This window comes from Siniperca chuatsi, linkage group LG20 (genome assembly GCF_020085105.1).
Source record: "Siniperca chuatsi isolate FFG_IHB_CAS linkage group LG20, ASM2008510v1, whole genome shotgun sequence".
In the NCBI taxonomy this organism is placed as follows: domain Eukaryota; kingdom Metazoa; phylum Chordata; class Actinopteri; order Centrarchiformes; family Sinipercidae; genus Siniperca; species Siniperca chuatsi.
Genome location: NC_058061.1, coordinates 8,671,369 through 8,690,075, shown reverse-complemented (window position 1 = coordinate 8,690,075; position 18,707 = coordinate 8,671,369). Strand labels below are relative to the sequence as shown.

Genomic DNA, 18,707 nt, shown 5'->3' with positions numbered 1-18,707 from the left:
TGATTTGCTAATAACTTTTCATTAGCATATATGCTAGGTGTCTGTGGTGAAGATCATCCAACAGACCTCAAGCCTGTGTACCCCTGCTGCAGGAAATTAGCGGATTTAAAACATTTTTTAAAAGGGTAAGAAAAGCAAGTCCTCCTGTTGTTTGTGCTGAAATGTAAATGTACAGCACACCCATCAATCAGCAGTAATAGGGTGATTTTTCTGACACTGACAGTTTGATGGAGCATATTTCTCATAATGATGCCTTATGTTTACAGTATCAGAATGACTTTAACGTGTTGGAGGTGCTATCTTGCTTTTGCACTGCCTAATTAACAAGTTAAAGTTATGTTTTTGTCTCCCTAAGCAGAAAATAGGGAAGCCCGTGATTTCTGGATATGATTAGCGCTACCCTGATTTCCCTGCTGAACTTTAGATGAAAAAACAGAAAACAGCAAGAGGGCAGGCTGTTTTTAGGAATTACACATTTCTAGGGTGTCCCTAGAAATGCTTGATGTTTTAGCTGAAGGCGTAAAGCAAACACTAAATCCTTTGGATGAGTCTATGATTACATTTATAGTAGCATCTTAAATTTCCCAGTCATTAACATTTTGCTTTTAGATGTAATTAAGTTATAAACACCTGGTTTGTCATGTCTCCCCCTCTGCATCTAAGCATCTTATTTTCCCACTGCAGCATAATGACTGGCCGTCACAAATGTTGCAAGGCAGCCAAGCATCTTCCCCCTGGCATTTGGCTTTGTTAATAATGCAAGCTTAAAAGAGCAGTGGCACCACAGACTATGTAATATACAGTTAATGTTCATTATGCAGACAGTCTTGATTCACACTCATATGACTGTGTCTGTGCAGAAAATATTCCCTGAAATCAATATGGCAGTTAATTATAGACTGTACATTAATTACATAATTTTATGAATACTTCCTCTTGGACTAACTCAAATACAGACAGCGAAGAGCTTTTGTTAGTATATCACATTTATTTAAGGACCACAGTTTTAAAATTTCATACTTTTAAGCCCACATTAAAAAAATATATTCAAAAGTTCAAGAAATTAGCTCTTAATGCCTTTAATCTTGTTTGAAATGGCCTTTTTGGAGTGTCTTAGTCAGAGCCCACTGTGAGGGAGAGTATATTCTATTTTCATCCGCCTCATTAAGTTTTTCACTTTAATTAATGGCAGGATGTGCTCACAGAGGAACTGTCCTGTCTGTTCGTTAAAGCCCATTATATGTCTGAGCTCAGACAGACTGCTGGCTTCAAATAGGCTTTTAGGTAATGGAGTTTACATTATCGTGTGAACTGCAACATGAGAGAGAATCCATCCCACGTTAGTGTACAGATACTGCAGATCAGTCACAGAGCACAGGAGATTTCATCTGCCCACATCATCAACCAATTGTTGTGGAACTGTAAAGGAGTGCCCCTGCTGGAATGAGAGACGGAGCAGAAATGGTTGATTACAGCTACATTTTGCCTGTTGATATTTAGCCAGAAGCTGTGAAGAGTATTGATCTTGCTCTTTTCCTCGCTGTGTGACCCAGCAGTGGGAGCTGTGTCCTACCTGGCTAATGTCTGTAGGACTTTTAGCTATTGGTGATTAGAAATCAGTTTAGTTGGACCCATCACACCCTTCACCTATAAACTAGCCTCTGTTAATGTAGCCTACTGCAATTGAACTAACCATGGCCTTAGGCGTAATTAGTGTTGTTTCATTACCATGTCTGAGCCTTATACCACTGATTACAGTTGGTATAATGCAGATTTAGGTTTTGTAGGTCAGTAGATGTGTCTGTGGTTGTCCAGTTAGATGCATCATATAGATGAGGCCCTCACTGGAAAATACCTTTATTTTATTTTTTTTTATTTATTTTAAAGAAAACTGGTTTAGATTTCTCTGTCCCGATGCACATTAAAGTAGTTTAGTAGTAGTAGCAGTAGTGTTTATACAGCAAACGTGGATCACATGGATTTTTGTATTGTTGATATTTTTTTAATAAAATGTATTGTATTTCTTTATTTTATCGTATTTTTCATCTAACAGGGACAACTTACAATACATTTTTTGCACCAGATATACAGTAGCTAAAAGCCAATTTTAATCTGTGGTCTCTTAGCGGAGGCTGCCAGTGATGCGCAGGATGAAACGGTAAAAGACAGTAGCTGTGTAATGCTGTAATACCAAATTTAAAAACAGACTAGTTCTCAACAAGACAAGGCAAGGCCAGTTTATTTGTGTAGCACATTTCAACAACAAGGCAATTCAAAGTGCTTTACATAAGACATAAAAGCAACATAGGGCAATATAAAAAGACGTTTAAATACGATTAAAGATGATGAAATATAAAATGAATCGTTATTGTCTCATCTGCAGAGTAAAGCATAATTAAAATTAAACAATTTGTAAGAATGAGAATTTTCACCCAGTATCTATGCAATTTTGGCCAATGTAACTTAGCTCAGTGATGCTGTTCTGAGTACCCCAAGCCATTTTTTCTATAGTCACCTCTTTTTTTAATATTCAAGATAAACAATAAATTCCCCTTTCTTATTTATTTATTTTTTTTCAAATTAAAAACTGAAAATAATGGAACCCACATATTGAGCAGTGATATTTCTCAGTCCACATGTGCAGTGGATGGAAACACATTTTAGCATTAGTCCAGTGTTAAGCGTATCAACTATACTGACATGTTCACAGCTGCAGAAAATTGAGTGAGGTGTGCCGAGGGGGAGCCTGTGCTCGTGCAGACAGGATGGTGGTAATAGGCTGTCTGAGTGCTTAAGAGATGGGAGGGGGGTCTCCCACTCTGAGGCCAGAGAGCCAGAGAAATGGACTTCTAATGGCTTATCCAAAGGTGTTAAATGACAGTTAACCTTTCCAGCTAATGATTAAGGTGACTCTTAATATGTATCACACATCGGCCCCAGATAGTATTTAGTCAGCAATTGAGATACATGTGGGACATGAATATGGTATATCTTTAAAACACCCCAGATCCCACAGCATTGCCATCTCAACAGTGATGGTTATTCCTGTTCAAGGTCAGTTAGACGGGACAGTGAGGGAAAGCCCAGCCCTGGTAGCATGCTTATTGCCACGCAGCTGAAAGTAAGTAAGAAACTTACTTAAGATGATGTGTGAGGACTTGCTGATTCCCACAGCGAGACCCAGTTCGAGTAAGGGTTTAGCTTATGCCATGACAAAGGTAGAAGGCTGTCCTGTAGCCGCCTTTGCAGCAGATGTCCGCTCATCTGCCAGTGTCAGTCACATGAGTGTTACATCTTCATGCCGCTTTATTGCCTGCTCATGAAACCCTGATGCAATCCACTTAAGTGGCATATTAATTGTCCTTTTTTCACCTTGCCATTTTTTTATCGCACATTTTGATGTATCCTCATATGGTGCCTTGGACAATCATTTGTTGCAGTTTGTATATTGATTAGTAGTTGTGTGGAAAATATTTACACCAACTGGAGGGACTAAGAGAAACCACAAGAACCGGGGGTGTTAAATAAATCAAGCAAGCCAGGTTATTGAATCTACTGTGCTAGACATTTTTTCTCCTACACGCATGATAAGGGCTTTTTTTTTTCTCTGTGGGTAATTCTTAGAGATTAGTACACACATTGTTGTATGGCTGGTTCCGCCAGGGAATGAAGTTAAATAGCGGATGGCCCTCTGACTCTGTAAGTAGCAATCATAATTCGCCTCTAAAAGCTTCATGCCACTTAAGTTATTAACATTTAATTTTGCAACATCAGAGTGGATTAACCCATCAGACAGTGTTCTCATTAAGGTCTACTCATCATATCTTTTTTCATGAGTGCCTCCAGCCCTTTTGTACCTCAGTCTGACGAAGAGAAAGATTCAACCTGTGTTTCACCTCTGGTGGAAGCGTATATTTTTTCACATGGTAAACGATTCATTCTTTGTGGAAGTACAAACCGTTTTTTTGTCTTGTCTGGCTACAGCTTTAAAACTACAGTTAAGTTTTGCAATTAGGGAGTTCATATTGGGCGATTATAATGTACACTATCAATCTAGTTCTAATGTTCAGGTCCTGTGCAGGAAGTAGTGCCATTTATTTAGGGTAGTGGATGGGTGTGCAATGTGCTTGACTTTTGACATCAAAAATCAGAATTCTCATCCATAACCATATCTTTCGCCCACCTTAACCAAGTAGTTTTTGTTGCCTAACCGTAGCTTTTCCTAAGAAAAACATTTCTGTTTATGTATTTTTGTTCAGAGTACCGTGTTCCACAATATTAAGAAATAATTCCTGTACATAGTCAACATAGATGAATGTTCCCCGCAGCAACTGGAACCATGAAAAGATGATAAACAAGGCTTACTTTCGACAACAAAAACTCAGTGACAGAAAGAATACATGAATGTGATAATAAAATGCACATTTCATTCTTTTACAATGAGTTTGACTATACTTTGCCTGTTTTTAATATAATTTTTGTCAGTTAAGTGGACTTTTAACCTTTTCTAACTATAATAAACATTTTGTGACTGCAGATGGAAAGTAGTTATCAGCTAAAAATGGTACAAAGCCTTCTCTTTAATTGAGAGTAATGTTTTTTTATGTGTCCCTAAGAAATACATTTATTAAGATAAAATAAAAACATAACCTGAACTACTAACTATAACACCAGTGTCCTAGAGGTGGTGTACAGTGTATGTATGAGTTAGCAGCAATAATACATAATGATTTGATCCATTAATTGGCATAAATGTAAGTAACGATTTGTACTGTAACTGAACTGCATTCAGCATTTCCTCTGCAGGTTGTTACATAAAATTTTGTTGTGAGTTCAAGTGTTATGTACATTGTGTTTGCATGGGGCGTGAATATGGATATCTGGGGGCTACTTGATCAACAAGCAAAGGGGTTTCAGTGGGGAATGCACAGACTTGTCTGAAAGTGACCTTTAAGCCCATGTAATTAGAAACTACAGAATGTAAATACCTTTATTTTATAGGTAAGGAAAAAGCTTATTACATCAGTAAGAAGACTAGATCCAAACACGTTCCTTTTATCTTTCCAGGGTGTTCCTACGGGCCATTAATCAGTATGCAGCAGTGTTGAACAAGAAATTTCTGGATCAAACCAACTTTGAGCTACAGGTAAGAGCTGAACCTTTTTGGGTTTTTTTATCTTGATGCAAATCCACCCACCCCCACCCCCACCCCCACCCCCACCCCCACCATTTCAAAGACAATGCTCTTTTAGTCAAGGCAACATTGGATTATGATTTTAAGTGCTATTAACAGCAGTTTTGGAAAATATTTGCCATTTTTTCATCATTTCTCAGCAGTTTCATGCTGATGCTGGGTTTTGTTTTTTTTTTTTTTAATGTACAGCATTGTTGGACCTTGAAGGAACATGAAGGCAGTAGACATAAAAATTGTGGAGAGGGAACATCAATTACTGTGTAATGGCTGGCAATTTGATGTGCTTTTCAGAATATTTTAACCTCGTGTGCCCCCCCCCCCCCAAGAATAGAGCAACTTTGTCTGCTTGCTTTGTAAATGTCTGACATATTGAAGAATGTAATGTTGTCAACAACTAAACTGCTCTGAGCTTTTAAAGCCTTTATGAATTGATTATTTAACAGTGTGACTTAAAGCATTTGGAGCTCTCTTTGTGGTGCACAAATAGTGTTGGATTTTCTGTATTTCAAACTATATCTCAGTGGGGTAAAGATAATTTATTTTGATGTAGTCACATAGATTTATACAGCCATTTTTACTGTTGTAGCTTATGGGTATTCTTATTAAAAAGTGTGTACTCTACATGCTTTGAAAACTCATCATGAAGAGATTTCCTATGCATGCATGGACTATTTGCACAGCAGTGAAAAATGGTGGCTACAGTAGCACTACTTTTAGCTGCTGCCATTGTCTGATTGAGAGTGCGCTCTGGAGGCCAGTGGCCTAAATCACCAACATCTCCCTCCACTGGGACAGCTTCCTGACACACAAGTATACCACTCACATTTAAACCTTTTGATTTAATGAAACTGTAAAGTTTTCCAGCCCACAAAGTGTGGTGTGGTACTGAATGATATTGTTGTAAAACTGTTTTTTGAGTGTGAGCTAAATGTTCTTTTTATTCTTTCAACACCACACTCTCTGTCTGTCTGTCTTTATGTGGATCAGCTGTGGAACAACTACTTTCACCTGGCTGTAGCCTTCCTCACCCAGGAGTCATTGCAGCTGGAGAACTTCTCAAGCGACAAAAGAGCCAAGATCTTCCACAAGTGAGTGCAAGCACTCTCTCAATCCACAAGACGTCCTTATTGCACACCAACACAGCCCAAGCTCCCTCCCCAGCATGAGCAGGCTTTATATAATTCATCAGACGGAGGCTCACAGGGATACCCAACACCCCATGGCTCCAGTAGAGGCTGCACTAGTTGTTCGTCCTTCAGAGCAAATCAGAACAGCCTCATAGTAACTCCAGGGGTTAAGGAGAGCACACCTTGTACTCCAATCCCAGGTATCAGACAAAGTTGGGAATCCTCTCTTGGACATAAGATACAGGTCTTTGGTTTTTCCTCAAAGCATCTCCTATATCTTATTCCCTCAACAGATAAAGGGGAGACATTTTGATATCATGTCGAGTTTTTAAATGACTATAGTTTTAAATCCACAAAGTTTCAATATGTATTGCTTCTGAAAATCTGCTCTAAGACCTAACCCTCCTTTCAGCTTTAAGTTCAGAGAGTGGTTTTATTTCCCGTTCATCCACTGCCTTTATCTACAAAAAGCCATTCATCTACATTAGTAATTCTCATAGAGTCTGGTAATGCAGCCAAACGTGTAAATGCTTTCTGGGCAGACATGGCGCATATTGGCTCTCATCTTCATTTGGAGGAGCCTTTGTCACTAAAGCATACATCACACTGGCCCATGCTTGACAGCAAAACTCCTCGTTGGTCAGTTCTTTATTATTGGCCCTGATAAACTCCCACACAAACACCCAAACACAGTAAACAAGACGTTCCCAAGCCACCTCCACCCTGCCTTTCTCGACTTGTCAGCCTTCCCAGAAAGAAACAGCTTTTTGATTCACATAAACTAGAACTGCCATTCCTGGCGTAAGCACAGAATATGGCGGATCTCTGCCTTGCTATTTCCGCAGTGTTTATTTGACATTCTTAAATATGTCATTCAAATACAACTATATAGCTTCCAGAGCAAGCGAAGGGGTTATTATACAGGGTTTGTCAATTTCTCTTTCACCCACTCTTTCTACCTCTACCCGCCCACTCTCCTTCTCTGTCTCTGTGTCTGTCTCCCTCCACCTACCACTCACCTTCTCTCTTTCACCTCTCCCTCTCTGCATCCCGTTTCTCTGTGTGCTGGTGCATGAACTGTCAGTCCTGTCTGCAATACCAATTATTGTGCCTTGCTCAGGAGCAGAGAACAGAGGGGTGAAATCAGAGATGTATGTGGAGCATGGCTCTTTAGCGCTCTGCATCGGCTTTTCTCCTGCGTCACACGTTTCCCAGTGCAGTTTGTGAAGTTCTGGTTCATTACTAGTGGCTGTGTGATCCTCATTACCTTCTTACACTTAGACCACCAGGCTAACATGTCTTTACAGACATGTCCTGCATTGCTGGAATAGGAGGATAAATGCATCTCTGTGTGTAGCCATGATGCTGTGTTTCCAGACCTTAGCAACAACTTTGATGAATACAATGCTGTCATAACTGACAAAAATAAGATCAAATATTTGTTAAACTAGAATTTTCCTAAAACAGTTCACGTAAAAGGTGTCTAGAGACCGTGGAAATGCAGCCACACACACACATAGAGAGAGCTGCATAAATGAGCATGCAGCAATGTCATTGTCGTGATATGAGTGATGAGGAGAGGGAGTGTCATATTGTCAGATTTTGTCAATATCTCACACTTCCTTTGCTTCAGGCTATGATCACATCTCATCTGTTCTTACAGGCCACTGCTTGTCAATTGCTTGTTTGTTTTGTTTCTCTCTTGCTGTATCTGCCACTCTCTCTGTATTTTTTCCTCCATCTCTTCTGTTTCAATGCCTCCACATGCATTTCTTCCTTTTTCCTCTCAGTCTTGATCTTTGTCCCCTGACCCAGTCACATTACACAGCACAAGCTGCTGAGAGCCCCAGATCCACTCATTGCTCACCGCTGTCCCTCTGTAGACATGTTATTCTTAGTTAACCTCTCCGAGAGCTTTCCGCCCCATAGCTGACAGGTGTGTGTTTTAGGTCCTGACAGCTGACAGTCATAGCTGCCTGTCTGGCTGCCTACAGGAGTGTGACAGAACAGCACCCTGCATCTGTCTCAGCTCAGATGAGGACATGATGCTTCCTGAGCAGTCATCTGCACACCCATACATAACCGACATAAACCCATATTATTCTACACATGCACACATGCATGCTATGAGCACAATCATACACACAGATATGTGCAGGAATAAATTATAAAACAGTTACTCCTTAAAGTGTGTTAGGTAAAAACAGTCCAAGATGTACATAATGCATTACCATTTCTCTTTTTTTTGCATCCAGCTTTACGGTAATTTATAGAGGCTGGCATCTATTTATATTTTATCGTCTTGCCAATACTCTGCTTAAAGATCAATCTTTGGGCTTTGCAACACTCCTCCTTTGACAGCATATGGTAAAGTGTTTTGACCTGGCCAGTCTGCAAAGAGGTGACGTAGCTTCTTTGTTAAGGATTCTTTCAATGCTCTTCTCCTCTCTGTCAAAATACATTAGTGTGTCTTTGTACAATATTGGCAAAACAATCAATTGGGTTTCAGAATTCCATCAGGGCTCCAGGGTGCTCTGAAATGTCACAATGTGTGAAAGAGGCTCTGAATGGATACTAATTAGAGGTCAGCAGAGATGTCACGCTTAGACCTCAAACTCTCATCTTTTTACTTCTCTACAATGTCATGCCAAGGTGTCATGCCATCAGTGTGCTAGGAAGAGGAGACAGAGGTGCCACTGGGCCTCCATCAGTCACTCAATGTGATAGTTCCGATGTCAGACAGACCTGACTCTTGGCACGGGCAAACAATGCAGTTGCCTGCAGTGCCACCAGCTAGAGAGGGCAGGAAGGAAAAAGTTATTGATGACTCCACATCTAACTTTAAATCCCCTCAAAGTGGTTTGTGAAATCTACTTTGCTGCTTTGGGTTTACGTTGGGTATTGTGTTGCAGATGCATTGTGATTAGAGTTTTACATGCCTTGGATTTACCATACTGTGGTATTGATGCACGCCTTAACAAATTGGATGTTGTTAGAATGAGTGAAATCAGCAGTACATCTATACAATTACACACAAACACACTTGCTACAGTTAATTTTCAAAATACAACATACTCTAGAATTGCATAAAAAGAGGCTGTTCAAATTTAATCTGAAACCAGTTAGCTAGCTTTTTTGCAAGGTTGTGAGGTAGTTTCAACCAAATAAAAACAACCGTTTTTCGAAATTACCCAGCAGTCTACGATGATCTGTAATTTTATGCCAGGCATTGTTTGACATTTCAATCTCAATTACTGTCATAGAACAGTGGGTAACACGACACGGCAGTTTTATCCATCGACTTTGTGCCCAACTTCTTTTTCTGTTTTAGCTGTCTTGTCAGCCACACAACCACATGGCTTGGTTAAGGGCTTTGACGGTTTGGGTCTGTTTCAAAACAGAAGCATAATACTGCAGTTCAGTGCAGTTATTCCCCACGGTGAGCCAGCAGTGAAAATACTGTACATCTGACTACTCCTCAGCCTGCAATGGTGTGGTTAAAGCATGCTATATCAGGCCAGTGGAAATGGGGTAAGAACGGTCAGAAATAGCTCTCTCAGGACTCTTATCTTATATTGTGTCGTCTATATTCTTGATCTTAAAACAATTTCAGGCTGGAACTTACTCTCTTTTCTTATCAAATGTCCAATCGGTTTTCAAATAACTATATCCATTACTTTTGTTTCAAGTGATCAGTTTCACAGAACTGGTCTCACTTTCTGCCTCTCTCTCTTCTGTTTCCACTCTTGTTCGTCTCATTCACTGTCTGTCTTTCCACCCTTTCCACTTGACTATTTGTCCTTTCTATGACCTGGGACTGTGTGGCAGGCAGGGAGATGGGCTCAAATCTGCAGTAGAGATTGGTTCATGACCTAGACATGGCAGAGCTGATCAGCTTAGAAGCCCTCATTCTCAAAAGCCAGACAAAAAGTGAAGAGGGGATTGATCCTTCCAGCTTCTTGTCTTTGTTTTATATAAGGGCACTCGACATACCAAGTCAAACTCAAAGAAATAGTACCAACAAAGACTGATCCAACACTTCTCGTTTATTCTGCCCTCTGTCCTCTGTGTGTTTAAATGCATACACAGAGCAGAAGACAGACTAAGTCAGCTGACTGCCCACATGTGTGTATGTTGCGAACTTGCATGAGTGGAAATAAGTCATTAGTGTGCATTTGTATTCCAAAAAACATCACGGAAGGACAAAACAAACTACCTTACCATGAGCAGTCCACTGTGAATCTGAATAAACTGTCTCATTATATGCTTGTGTAACAGGTGGCATACGGGCATAGATGAGAGAGACTCAAGGAACTGCTTTTCACCATTTATTTAGCTCTCTGAAGGAAGACAACAGGAAAAACACATATTGCATATTGTCTTTAGCTTGGTCAATGCACATATGAACTTCCATCAGAGCAGCACTCAGAGAGGCTATGAAATATATTTTTTAACTCTGTGATGCCTGGAATATAAGAAAATATGTCTGATTAAAAAATAGCAATTGTCACTTGGTTGTTGTTTTCTGTTGCATCTCAGTTCCTTACACTGCATCCACTGTTTCAGATAAAACTAAGAAACTTTAAAGAAGCTGTCTGTTTTCCAGCATCCATATTTTGTGTTTAGTTCACTTTTCCTTGATTTTTTGGCTCATTCTCTAATTTCTCTCTCGCTGCGACTGAAATCTTCATATTATAAGCAACAACATTGATGCTGACTTTGGTTCTGGCAGCTGCGGCACAGCTGAAACATGACAGCCATTCATACATACAGTATGTTACATTGCATTAGGCAATTCAAATTGTCAGCAAACATTAATTTGCATTCATTGAGTTTACACATGAGCCTTTCTCTTAATCAGTTGAGCCCCAAGTCATTTTATCTTCCCTGCCATGATTTGACTATAGCTTGCGTAACATTTTATCTTATTTGTGTTTCAGGTACCAGGACATGAGAAGACAAATTGGCTTTGAAATCAGGGATATGTGGTACAATCTAGGTAATTTAACCAACTTCTTGTCCTTGTCAGTATTGTTCAGTTTCATTTGTAACCAAAGAAAATTATTATTATTTTTTTTTTTATTTTATCTTTTTTTCGGAATGAATTCAAGATCAATCACACAAACTGCACCAGCACTTCAGCAATTGACAAGTGTTAAAGTTTTGTTTGTCAATGTCTGTTTGATTATCTGCCAGTGTACCCTCGCACTCATTAAAAGTCAACCCAGTAGAACAGCATCTAAATATAGACAATCATGTGTTAATTAGCTTTATGTTGTGTGATGACAGAGACTCAGCAGTCAAGTCTCAAAGAATTCAGATTGTAGTATAGGGACTGGGGTCTTAGATTTGAGCACCTGTGCCTCCCTTAAAGCCCTCTCATTGTAATCTACACCATCTGAACCCTTTAATTAGAGCTTTCCACCAGATTAGATTGACTCATTCACCGGGTTTTTAATAAGCCCCTTGCTATTTTTTACCTGAGGTGTTTGGTTTGAAGTTATTTACCGCATGATTGTCATGGAAGATTCTGATGAGGGGAGACTTGATAAACATGGGGAGCCAGATTTCTTTTTTGTCTGCAGCAGCTACTTTTATCTGCAGCACATTAAGGATTATTCATGCCCCGTTAGGATCACATGTTAAACTTGTTTTGTCCAAATTGAAGTCTACAAATGAGTTGTGCTCATACTTATACTGTGATTTTATATGTAAATGTCCTTTTTTCCCTCTCTTAAGGGCCCCACAAGATAAAATTCATTCCAGAGATGGTGGGCCCTATCCTGGAGATGACGCTAGTTCCTGAGATCGAGTTGCGAAAGGCCACCATCGCCATCTTCTTCGACATGATGCAGTGCGAGTTCCACTTCACGTGCAGCTTCCAGCGGGTGCGTCCTCTGAAACATGACAAAACAAAAGGACTTTATTAAAAGTAGTGGGTGTTGGTGTGGGAATCTGAGGAGGAGTAAATAGTGCAGAGGGATAGTCCATCTGAGAAAAAGTTTCATAGCTACAAGCTTACTTGTAATACTGCAAGTATCATTTTGTTTGTGCTGCGATTATAAACAGCCACGGTAAGTGGAACTTAATGTTATGCTCTGTTACGGTGCAAAATTAAGCCTTTCTGCATGAGGAAATCCGTTTGGCTACAGCTGTTCTGCCATAAGATGTCTCAGGCAGTTTTCAGCTTTGTGATGTTTATTTGGGCTTCCAAACTATGTGATGCTTATTGTACTTGTATCAAATTGTAAAGCAGCACAATAGCTTCAAAATGTCCCTGCTGGCCCTTGTAGTCCTTTGAAGACAGTGTAACCAACATCCTCTCTTAAGAGAAGGGAGCGCTGCTAATTGAGTTAATGTGTCACTCAGGATCTGGCTCATTGAAGGTGAATGCCACTTTCTTATTCTTTCCCTTTAGTGAAATGGGACCAATTTAACTTTGGCCTGACCCCTTTTTATGCTGTAAACCAGTAATATTCCCTTTATTGGGCCTCTCTCTTTCTCCACGTGTGTTGTAAATCCTTGGCTTAACAGAGAGCAGCATTTATATCTTTTCTTACTTGGCTGCTCCTCCTCTGTATTTGTTCCTGGCCAACACACAAGCAAAGAAGTCAGTGAAAATTGGTTTGTTTCAGCACAATAAAACCTGTTTTTCATACAGCTGCTACATACAAATATCAGAGAAATAAGGCTCATGCATCACTGTCAGAGGATACAACAACAACAGAGCAAAAGTAAAGGGGATGTGTCTCATGGTGCAGCCTTGTTCTGTGTTCAAACCAAATTTATACAGATAAAGAAAAGCTTTAATGATAAACAGAAAATACCAGCTCACAACCAGCTGGGCTGCAAGAGAGAGACGATTAAAGTCGAAGCACAGAGCCCCTCAGCCATGCCTTGATGCAGAGAGAGAGAGCGAGAGTGAGACGGGAAGATGGCGTTAATGAATTGAAAAATTTGCTACACTGATTATTTACGCCTGCTCTGTCTAATTGCAGTTTGAGAACGAGATCATCACCAAGCTGGATCACGAGGTGGAGGGGGGCCGCGGGGACGAGCAGTACAAAGTTCTCTTTCAGAAAATGTAAGTGCTGATTAATGGGCAGGATTACGCCTGAGCCTCTCACAAGTTAAATAATGCTAATTGCAACATAGCACTCCTCAAAATAATCACAGTCTGCTGATGATCACACGACTTCTCATCACAGCTTGCCACTGTGATATTTGCTTTCAGCACCGTTGGATGCTAACTCTGCTTTAATGGGCAAAAAAAAGAGTGTTTCCCTAAATCCTTAGTGGCAAAAGTCTGACATTTTAAACTATCGAAGAACCTGTTATACATGCTTCACATTATTTGTTTTCCTGTTTGCCCCTGGCTTGTCTTCCTCCACATCCTCAACCACATGTACACACAAAACACCTCTTCACGCCTCCACTCCAAACAAACACAAAAAACACACTCCAGTCTACTGGAGCACTGCAGGAAGCACAAGTACCTGGCCAAGACGGGCGAGAACTTCGTCACTCTGGTGGTTCGTCTGCTGGAGAGGTTGCTGGACTACAGGACCATCATGCACGACGAGAACAAAGAAAACCGCATGAGCTGCACCGTCAATGTGCTCGTAAGATGGTTTCTTTTCTCAGTTTCTGAATACACACAAGCACAGTAATGATGACGCACAGTCACATGGAATCTTCTGCATGAATGACATATCGGCGAATGTATTAAATACTCCCAATAGTTATCAACAAAGTCTATATTATCAACACCTGGACACTGTTCATACGCTATTACTGTCAATAAAGTGACCATAACGACATGCAACTACCCACAGACAAGAAACAATAACAACGACCTCCACATCACAGTGTATTAAGGTGTTATCACAGAGCAGCTCACCTGAAATACCTCTCCTCTGTCATGTGACATTTCATCTGGGAACACCGAAATGTCAATTTTGTCACACATGACTACTGGCATTGAACTACGGGCCTATGGCCTATATTCAGCATTTACCTGAGTCATGTTCTGCCAGTGCTGTGCCAGGATGTGTAAAATGTAAGTTTTCAGTTTTAGCCAGGAGAGCAACGTGACTGCCTGCTGCTGTGATTCTGATGTCAGCCAACTTACTTTTCTTTAGTAGATACTTCACGTCTGCCTGCTGCAAGCCAGGACCTTATTATTTATCCATATTTTAGAAAATTAATTTGTCACTCTGCCAAAACGTTGTTCTTTTAAAAATATTAAAAAATAATCTACAGTCCAGTGATTTCTAGAGTTATGCAATGTAAGCATGATACACTGAAGCTTTGTAAACAGTATAATGGCTATAATGTCTCTTTTCTTTCTGTAGAACTTTTACAAGGAGATAGACAGAGAGGAGATGTACATCAGGTAAGACAATGTCATATCCAGCGTTGTGACTGTTGCGACAAATTTCTGGACATTCAGTCCTTTCAAGGCATTTTACACACACCACTAAGTCACATTACATACAGTATTTTAGGAGATTCTGTGCTGTGACATTCAGTTTAGCTACATTTTTACCTGCTCAAGACTAAATATTATACATTTGGGATCTTTTTCTCCTGGCTGTATGTCCCCAGAGATCCAGAATAAAATATTTGATTTTGTTTAAATACGTTTCCATTTCCACAATTTTAACCAGTCAGTTTTCCATCTGTCTGTCAAGCGTTATTTGAGGTAAAAGAGGCTGTCAAGGTGCATCAGTCTAGCGGAGTTAACTTTCTGTCTGTTTTTAAAGTGTGAGAAGCCCACCCAGACGTGACCCATAAATCATTGCTATTTCCTTCCAGGTACCTGTACAAGCTGTGTGACCTCCACAAAGAGTGCGACAACTACACTGAGGCTGCCTACACTCTGCTGCTACACGCCAAATTGCTCAAGGTAAACAGACACAATACCAACAACAAATAAATGTAGAAGTACACTCTCTAAAATACTTAAAACAACATAGATCGCAGATCCCAAATACGCTGTTAAGCTATTGTCAGGCAGATGACATTTAACCTCGGGCATTAAACAAGTGTGTATCTGTCAATTTGAATGTGTACTGGTCAGGATTTAGTGAGATAGGGCTGCATCCCTTTAATCCCGCCATGGCATGAGATGGCTGCTAAGAGGGCAGAATTGCTGAGCAGCAGCTTTTTCACCTTGCGTAGTCAATGCAAATCACGGCTAGTATCTGATCTTTCCTGAAAAAAAGTTAAGACATAGTTTAAAGCAGACGAAAAAGCAGCAGCAGCTGCCACCTGAGGTGCTTCACGATAAAGGTTTCCTTTTACTGTCCTCCATGTCGGCTGGAAATGAAGAATCCTCTACTGTAAATCACATGGTTCAGTGCAAGGCACCTGTGGTTTAAGGTGGAAAATGGGGTAAGTTTCTACCACACTTTTAGTGCAATTATATCCTAAATTAGATACAGAAATATTTATTAGCTATCATGAAGCATTTCTTTTAAGATCACACCTTTTGTTATTGTAGGCCTGCACTAGGCCTCGAAAGTTTATATCGCTGCCAAAAATATACCACAGCCACACACACAAATCCTCACACAAAGAGCTGCATTGTCTATTCCCAGTCGGGGTTTGGTATACTCTGAATTTGGAGTTGTTCTTCTCTGCCTTTTATCCAAAATGGTTGCACCCAACATCTCATCTGATTTTGCATAAATAGCTGGCTGCTTCAGCCTTTGTACATGTCCCGACAGGGGAGAGCAGGCTGTGACTGAATCACATTTTCCTCGCTGAACAGTCACAGTAGCATTTGCAGGAGTTGTTTTTGTTATTATTATTTTAATTCTGCTCATCTCCAAGCAGCTGTGGCATTCCTGACCATAGCATACCGTCAAAGAGGGATTCACTATTATATTGTGGAAACTGGGTAATTTTGTTCCACCAGAGTCTGGATAAATCCTTTCATCTCCAATGAACTGTCCGATGTAAGCTTTGAAGTCACTGTCCTCCTTTTGTATCCACACACAGACAAGTGTAAACAAGCTTGAATGAGGATGAATGATGGATACATAATTCTGCATACACCAGCAGTTATAGAGTAAAACTGGCTCCTGTTATAATGTAATAATTAATCCTCCAGTAGAGTACCTGCAGCAGTATAATAATGGTTGATGAATTTACAGCACTTTGTGTATTGTCAGAGATTTATCAGGTCACCAGCCATCCAAGAATAAACAGAGATCCTTTCTACCAAGTAAATGCTGCAGTCCAGCTGTAAAGGAAACAATAACATGACCCAAAGCCTCCCAGCATCCCTCGTCATGCCACAGCAACAATGTGCAGAGCAATTACGTTTTCACCCATCTCCAGCACAGGGTATTCAAATTCCTTGGCTTTGCTATTCAAATGTGGCCCTCACAGAAAACTTGGTCAGATTTTCACAGAGATCTTATCTCTTCAGGTTACTTACAACACTACAGAATCCCAATTAAAACTGGCTGGTAATGAATCAGTCCTGGCAGGACACAGAGGATTATGCTTCCTCGACACAGAGGCCAATCAGATTGTCCATCTCCCTGTTAGTCAAGCTGCTCAAGCCTGTCAGAAACCTCATTATTCTCCATGTTGGGTAAAGAAAAGGCAAGGATGGAGTATGGATACCACCACAGTATGTTTTTTTCCTTGTCTGCCATTGTTTACAAAATCAAGCAGAATTTGTAATGAATAAGATTACGCTGCTACATGACTCTCTTGTAACTGATGTTTATTAGCATACGTGATGCTTCTCTCTGCTTCCCTAGCTCCACTTCACTGGACTGGCTTCCAATGGGCTATCCTACTGCAGCACTATTTTGGGTTGTGCCAGAATGCAGGGCAGCTTTAAAAAGAATTACACATCGATCTCACCCATTTGCATTGACTATAACCCAGTGATTGATTTCACCTGTTCCCCCTTTGCTCTGTATTGTACAGTGTTGACCCCAATGCTAACTTTGTCCTCTGTAGTGGTCAGACGAGCAATGTGCAGCCCACCTGACCCAGAGAGACGGCTACCAGGCCACCACTCAAGGACAGCTTAAGGACCAGCTCTACCAGCAGATTATCAATTACTTCGACAAGGGCAAGGTAAGAGAGACACACATTCTGGCACACACACACACACACACACACACACACACACACACTGAAGAGTGGTCATAATCATGATAAATCCTGGACTCTGAGGATGCTATTTTTAGATGCTGTTATCTCTGTTAAATACCTCTTCTGGCATAAGAAGGCAGGTTTTGAAGAAGAGCTGCTGAAGTTTTATATTCCTTCTCTACAGAACAGGGATTGTGAATAATCCTCTTCTTTTAGCTGATGCTCTTATGGACAAAGACGCACATCAGCCCACACAAGCATTAATGTGGCTCCTTTGTGTTTTCCCCTTACCTTTCAGGAAAAAAAACTTTTTTCCTGCTCTTCTCTCCCACTGTCCTTCTTTCTCCTTTTCCTTCATACCCTTTCAGCACATACTTGAATGCCATCTCTGTATGATACCACCCTATTGTGACATGAAGAGCAGGTCGTTCATATGTGCGAGAAAATGTTCTAGTTGCGTAGGACCTGGTTACTGTGCTATTCTTCTACACTCATATTCATATTTTATTCCAGAGGAGAAAAAAATTTTTTCAGCCTGTAAGCTAAGCCTGGAGTGAATCTGCAGGACTGCAGCCAGAGCTTCTCAGAGATGATGTCCCAAGGCTTTGCATGTGTCATCAGTGTTGGGGTGCAGCCGCCACTCTTGGTTCTCTAGCCAACTGTCATTCAGCAGGATATGGCCAGGGAGACAACAAATTGAAAGAGCCTTGGCTCAACATACACAAACAAACACACCAGAGTGATCAGAAAGTGTTACAGTGGCTGTAATAATACTTCAACACTCTTGAGGGGGGGGGGGGGTCAACTGAGCACAGTTTCTAAGAGTGTCATTGGAGTCATCCAGAAAGCAGTCCCAGATGGTCCCCCACCGCTCTCACTGATGGCAGGCTGATGTGAGTAGCAGTCCTGGCTCGGTCCACCTCCAGCCTGGCCCAGATCAGTTCAGCCCAATCTGTTCTGTCAGGAAGCCACTTAGAAGCCTTTCAACATGTTCGAGTGGCTCCCATCTATCTGTGTCACCACTCCACTGCATTGGATGAGTCTCGAGGGGAAATTCATCACTATGATAAATTTACTTCTCCCTAGAGGATTGCATCTGAGTTTTAGTGTTTTAGATCAAAGAAAAAAAACTTATATTGATAATAAGAAGAATTCTCATTTATTTAATTTTTTCAAAAAGGCTTATATTAAATACAGTTGCCTGGGAGAGATAATTTGCTTTATTCAGCTGGCTGAAAAAGGAATGCTTTATCTCAGCTTGGATC

At 40.6% G+C, this 18,707-nt stretch overlaps 1 protein-coding gene across 2 annotated transcripts in view; it reads left to right on the top strand.

The window, feature by feature from the left end:
• The window catches only part of dock1 (dedicator of cytokinesis 1), a 182,112-nt gene that overhangs the window by 131,830 nt on the left and 31,575 nt on the right, over nucleotides 1-18,707 (top strand). For both annotated transcript variants that reach the window (XM_044178135.1, XM_044178136.1), the window contains exons 30-38: nucleotides 5,068-5,146; nucleotides 6,182-6,282; nucleotides 11,262-11,320; nucleotides 12,061-12,209; nucleotides 13,320-13,405; nucleotides 13,787-13,943; nucleotides 14,676-14,716; nucleotides 15,139-15,229; nucleotides 17,305-17,424. In XM_044178135.1, coding sequence (XP_044034070.1) covers nucleotides 5,068-5,146; nucleotides 6,182-6,282; nucleotides 11,262-11,320; nucleotides 12,061-12,209; nucleotides 13,320-13,405; nucleotides 13,787-13,943; nucleotides 14,676-14,716; nucleotides 15,139-15,229; nucleotides 17,305-17,424 — 883 coding nt within the window. The remainder of the gene's footprint in view (nucleotides 1-5,067; nucleotides 5,147-6,181; nucleotides 6,283-11,261; nucleotides 11,321-12,060; nucleotides 12,210-13,319; nucleotides 13,406-13,786; nucleotides 13,944-14,675; nucleotides 14,717-15,138; nucleotides 15,230-17,304; nucleotides 17,425-18,707) is intronic.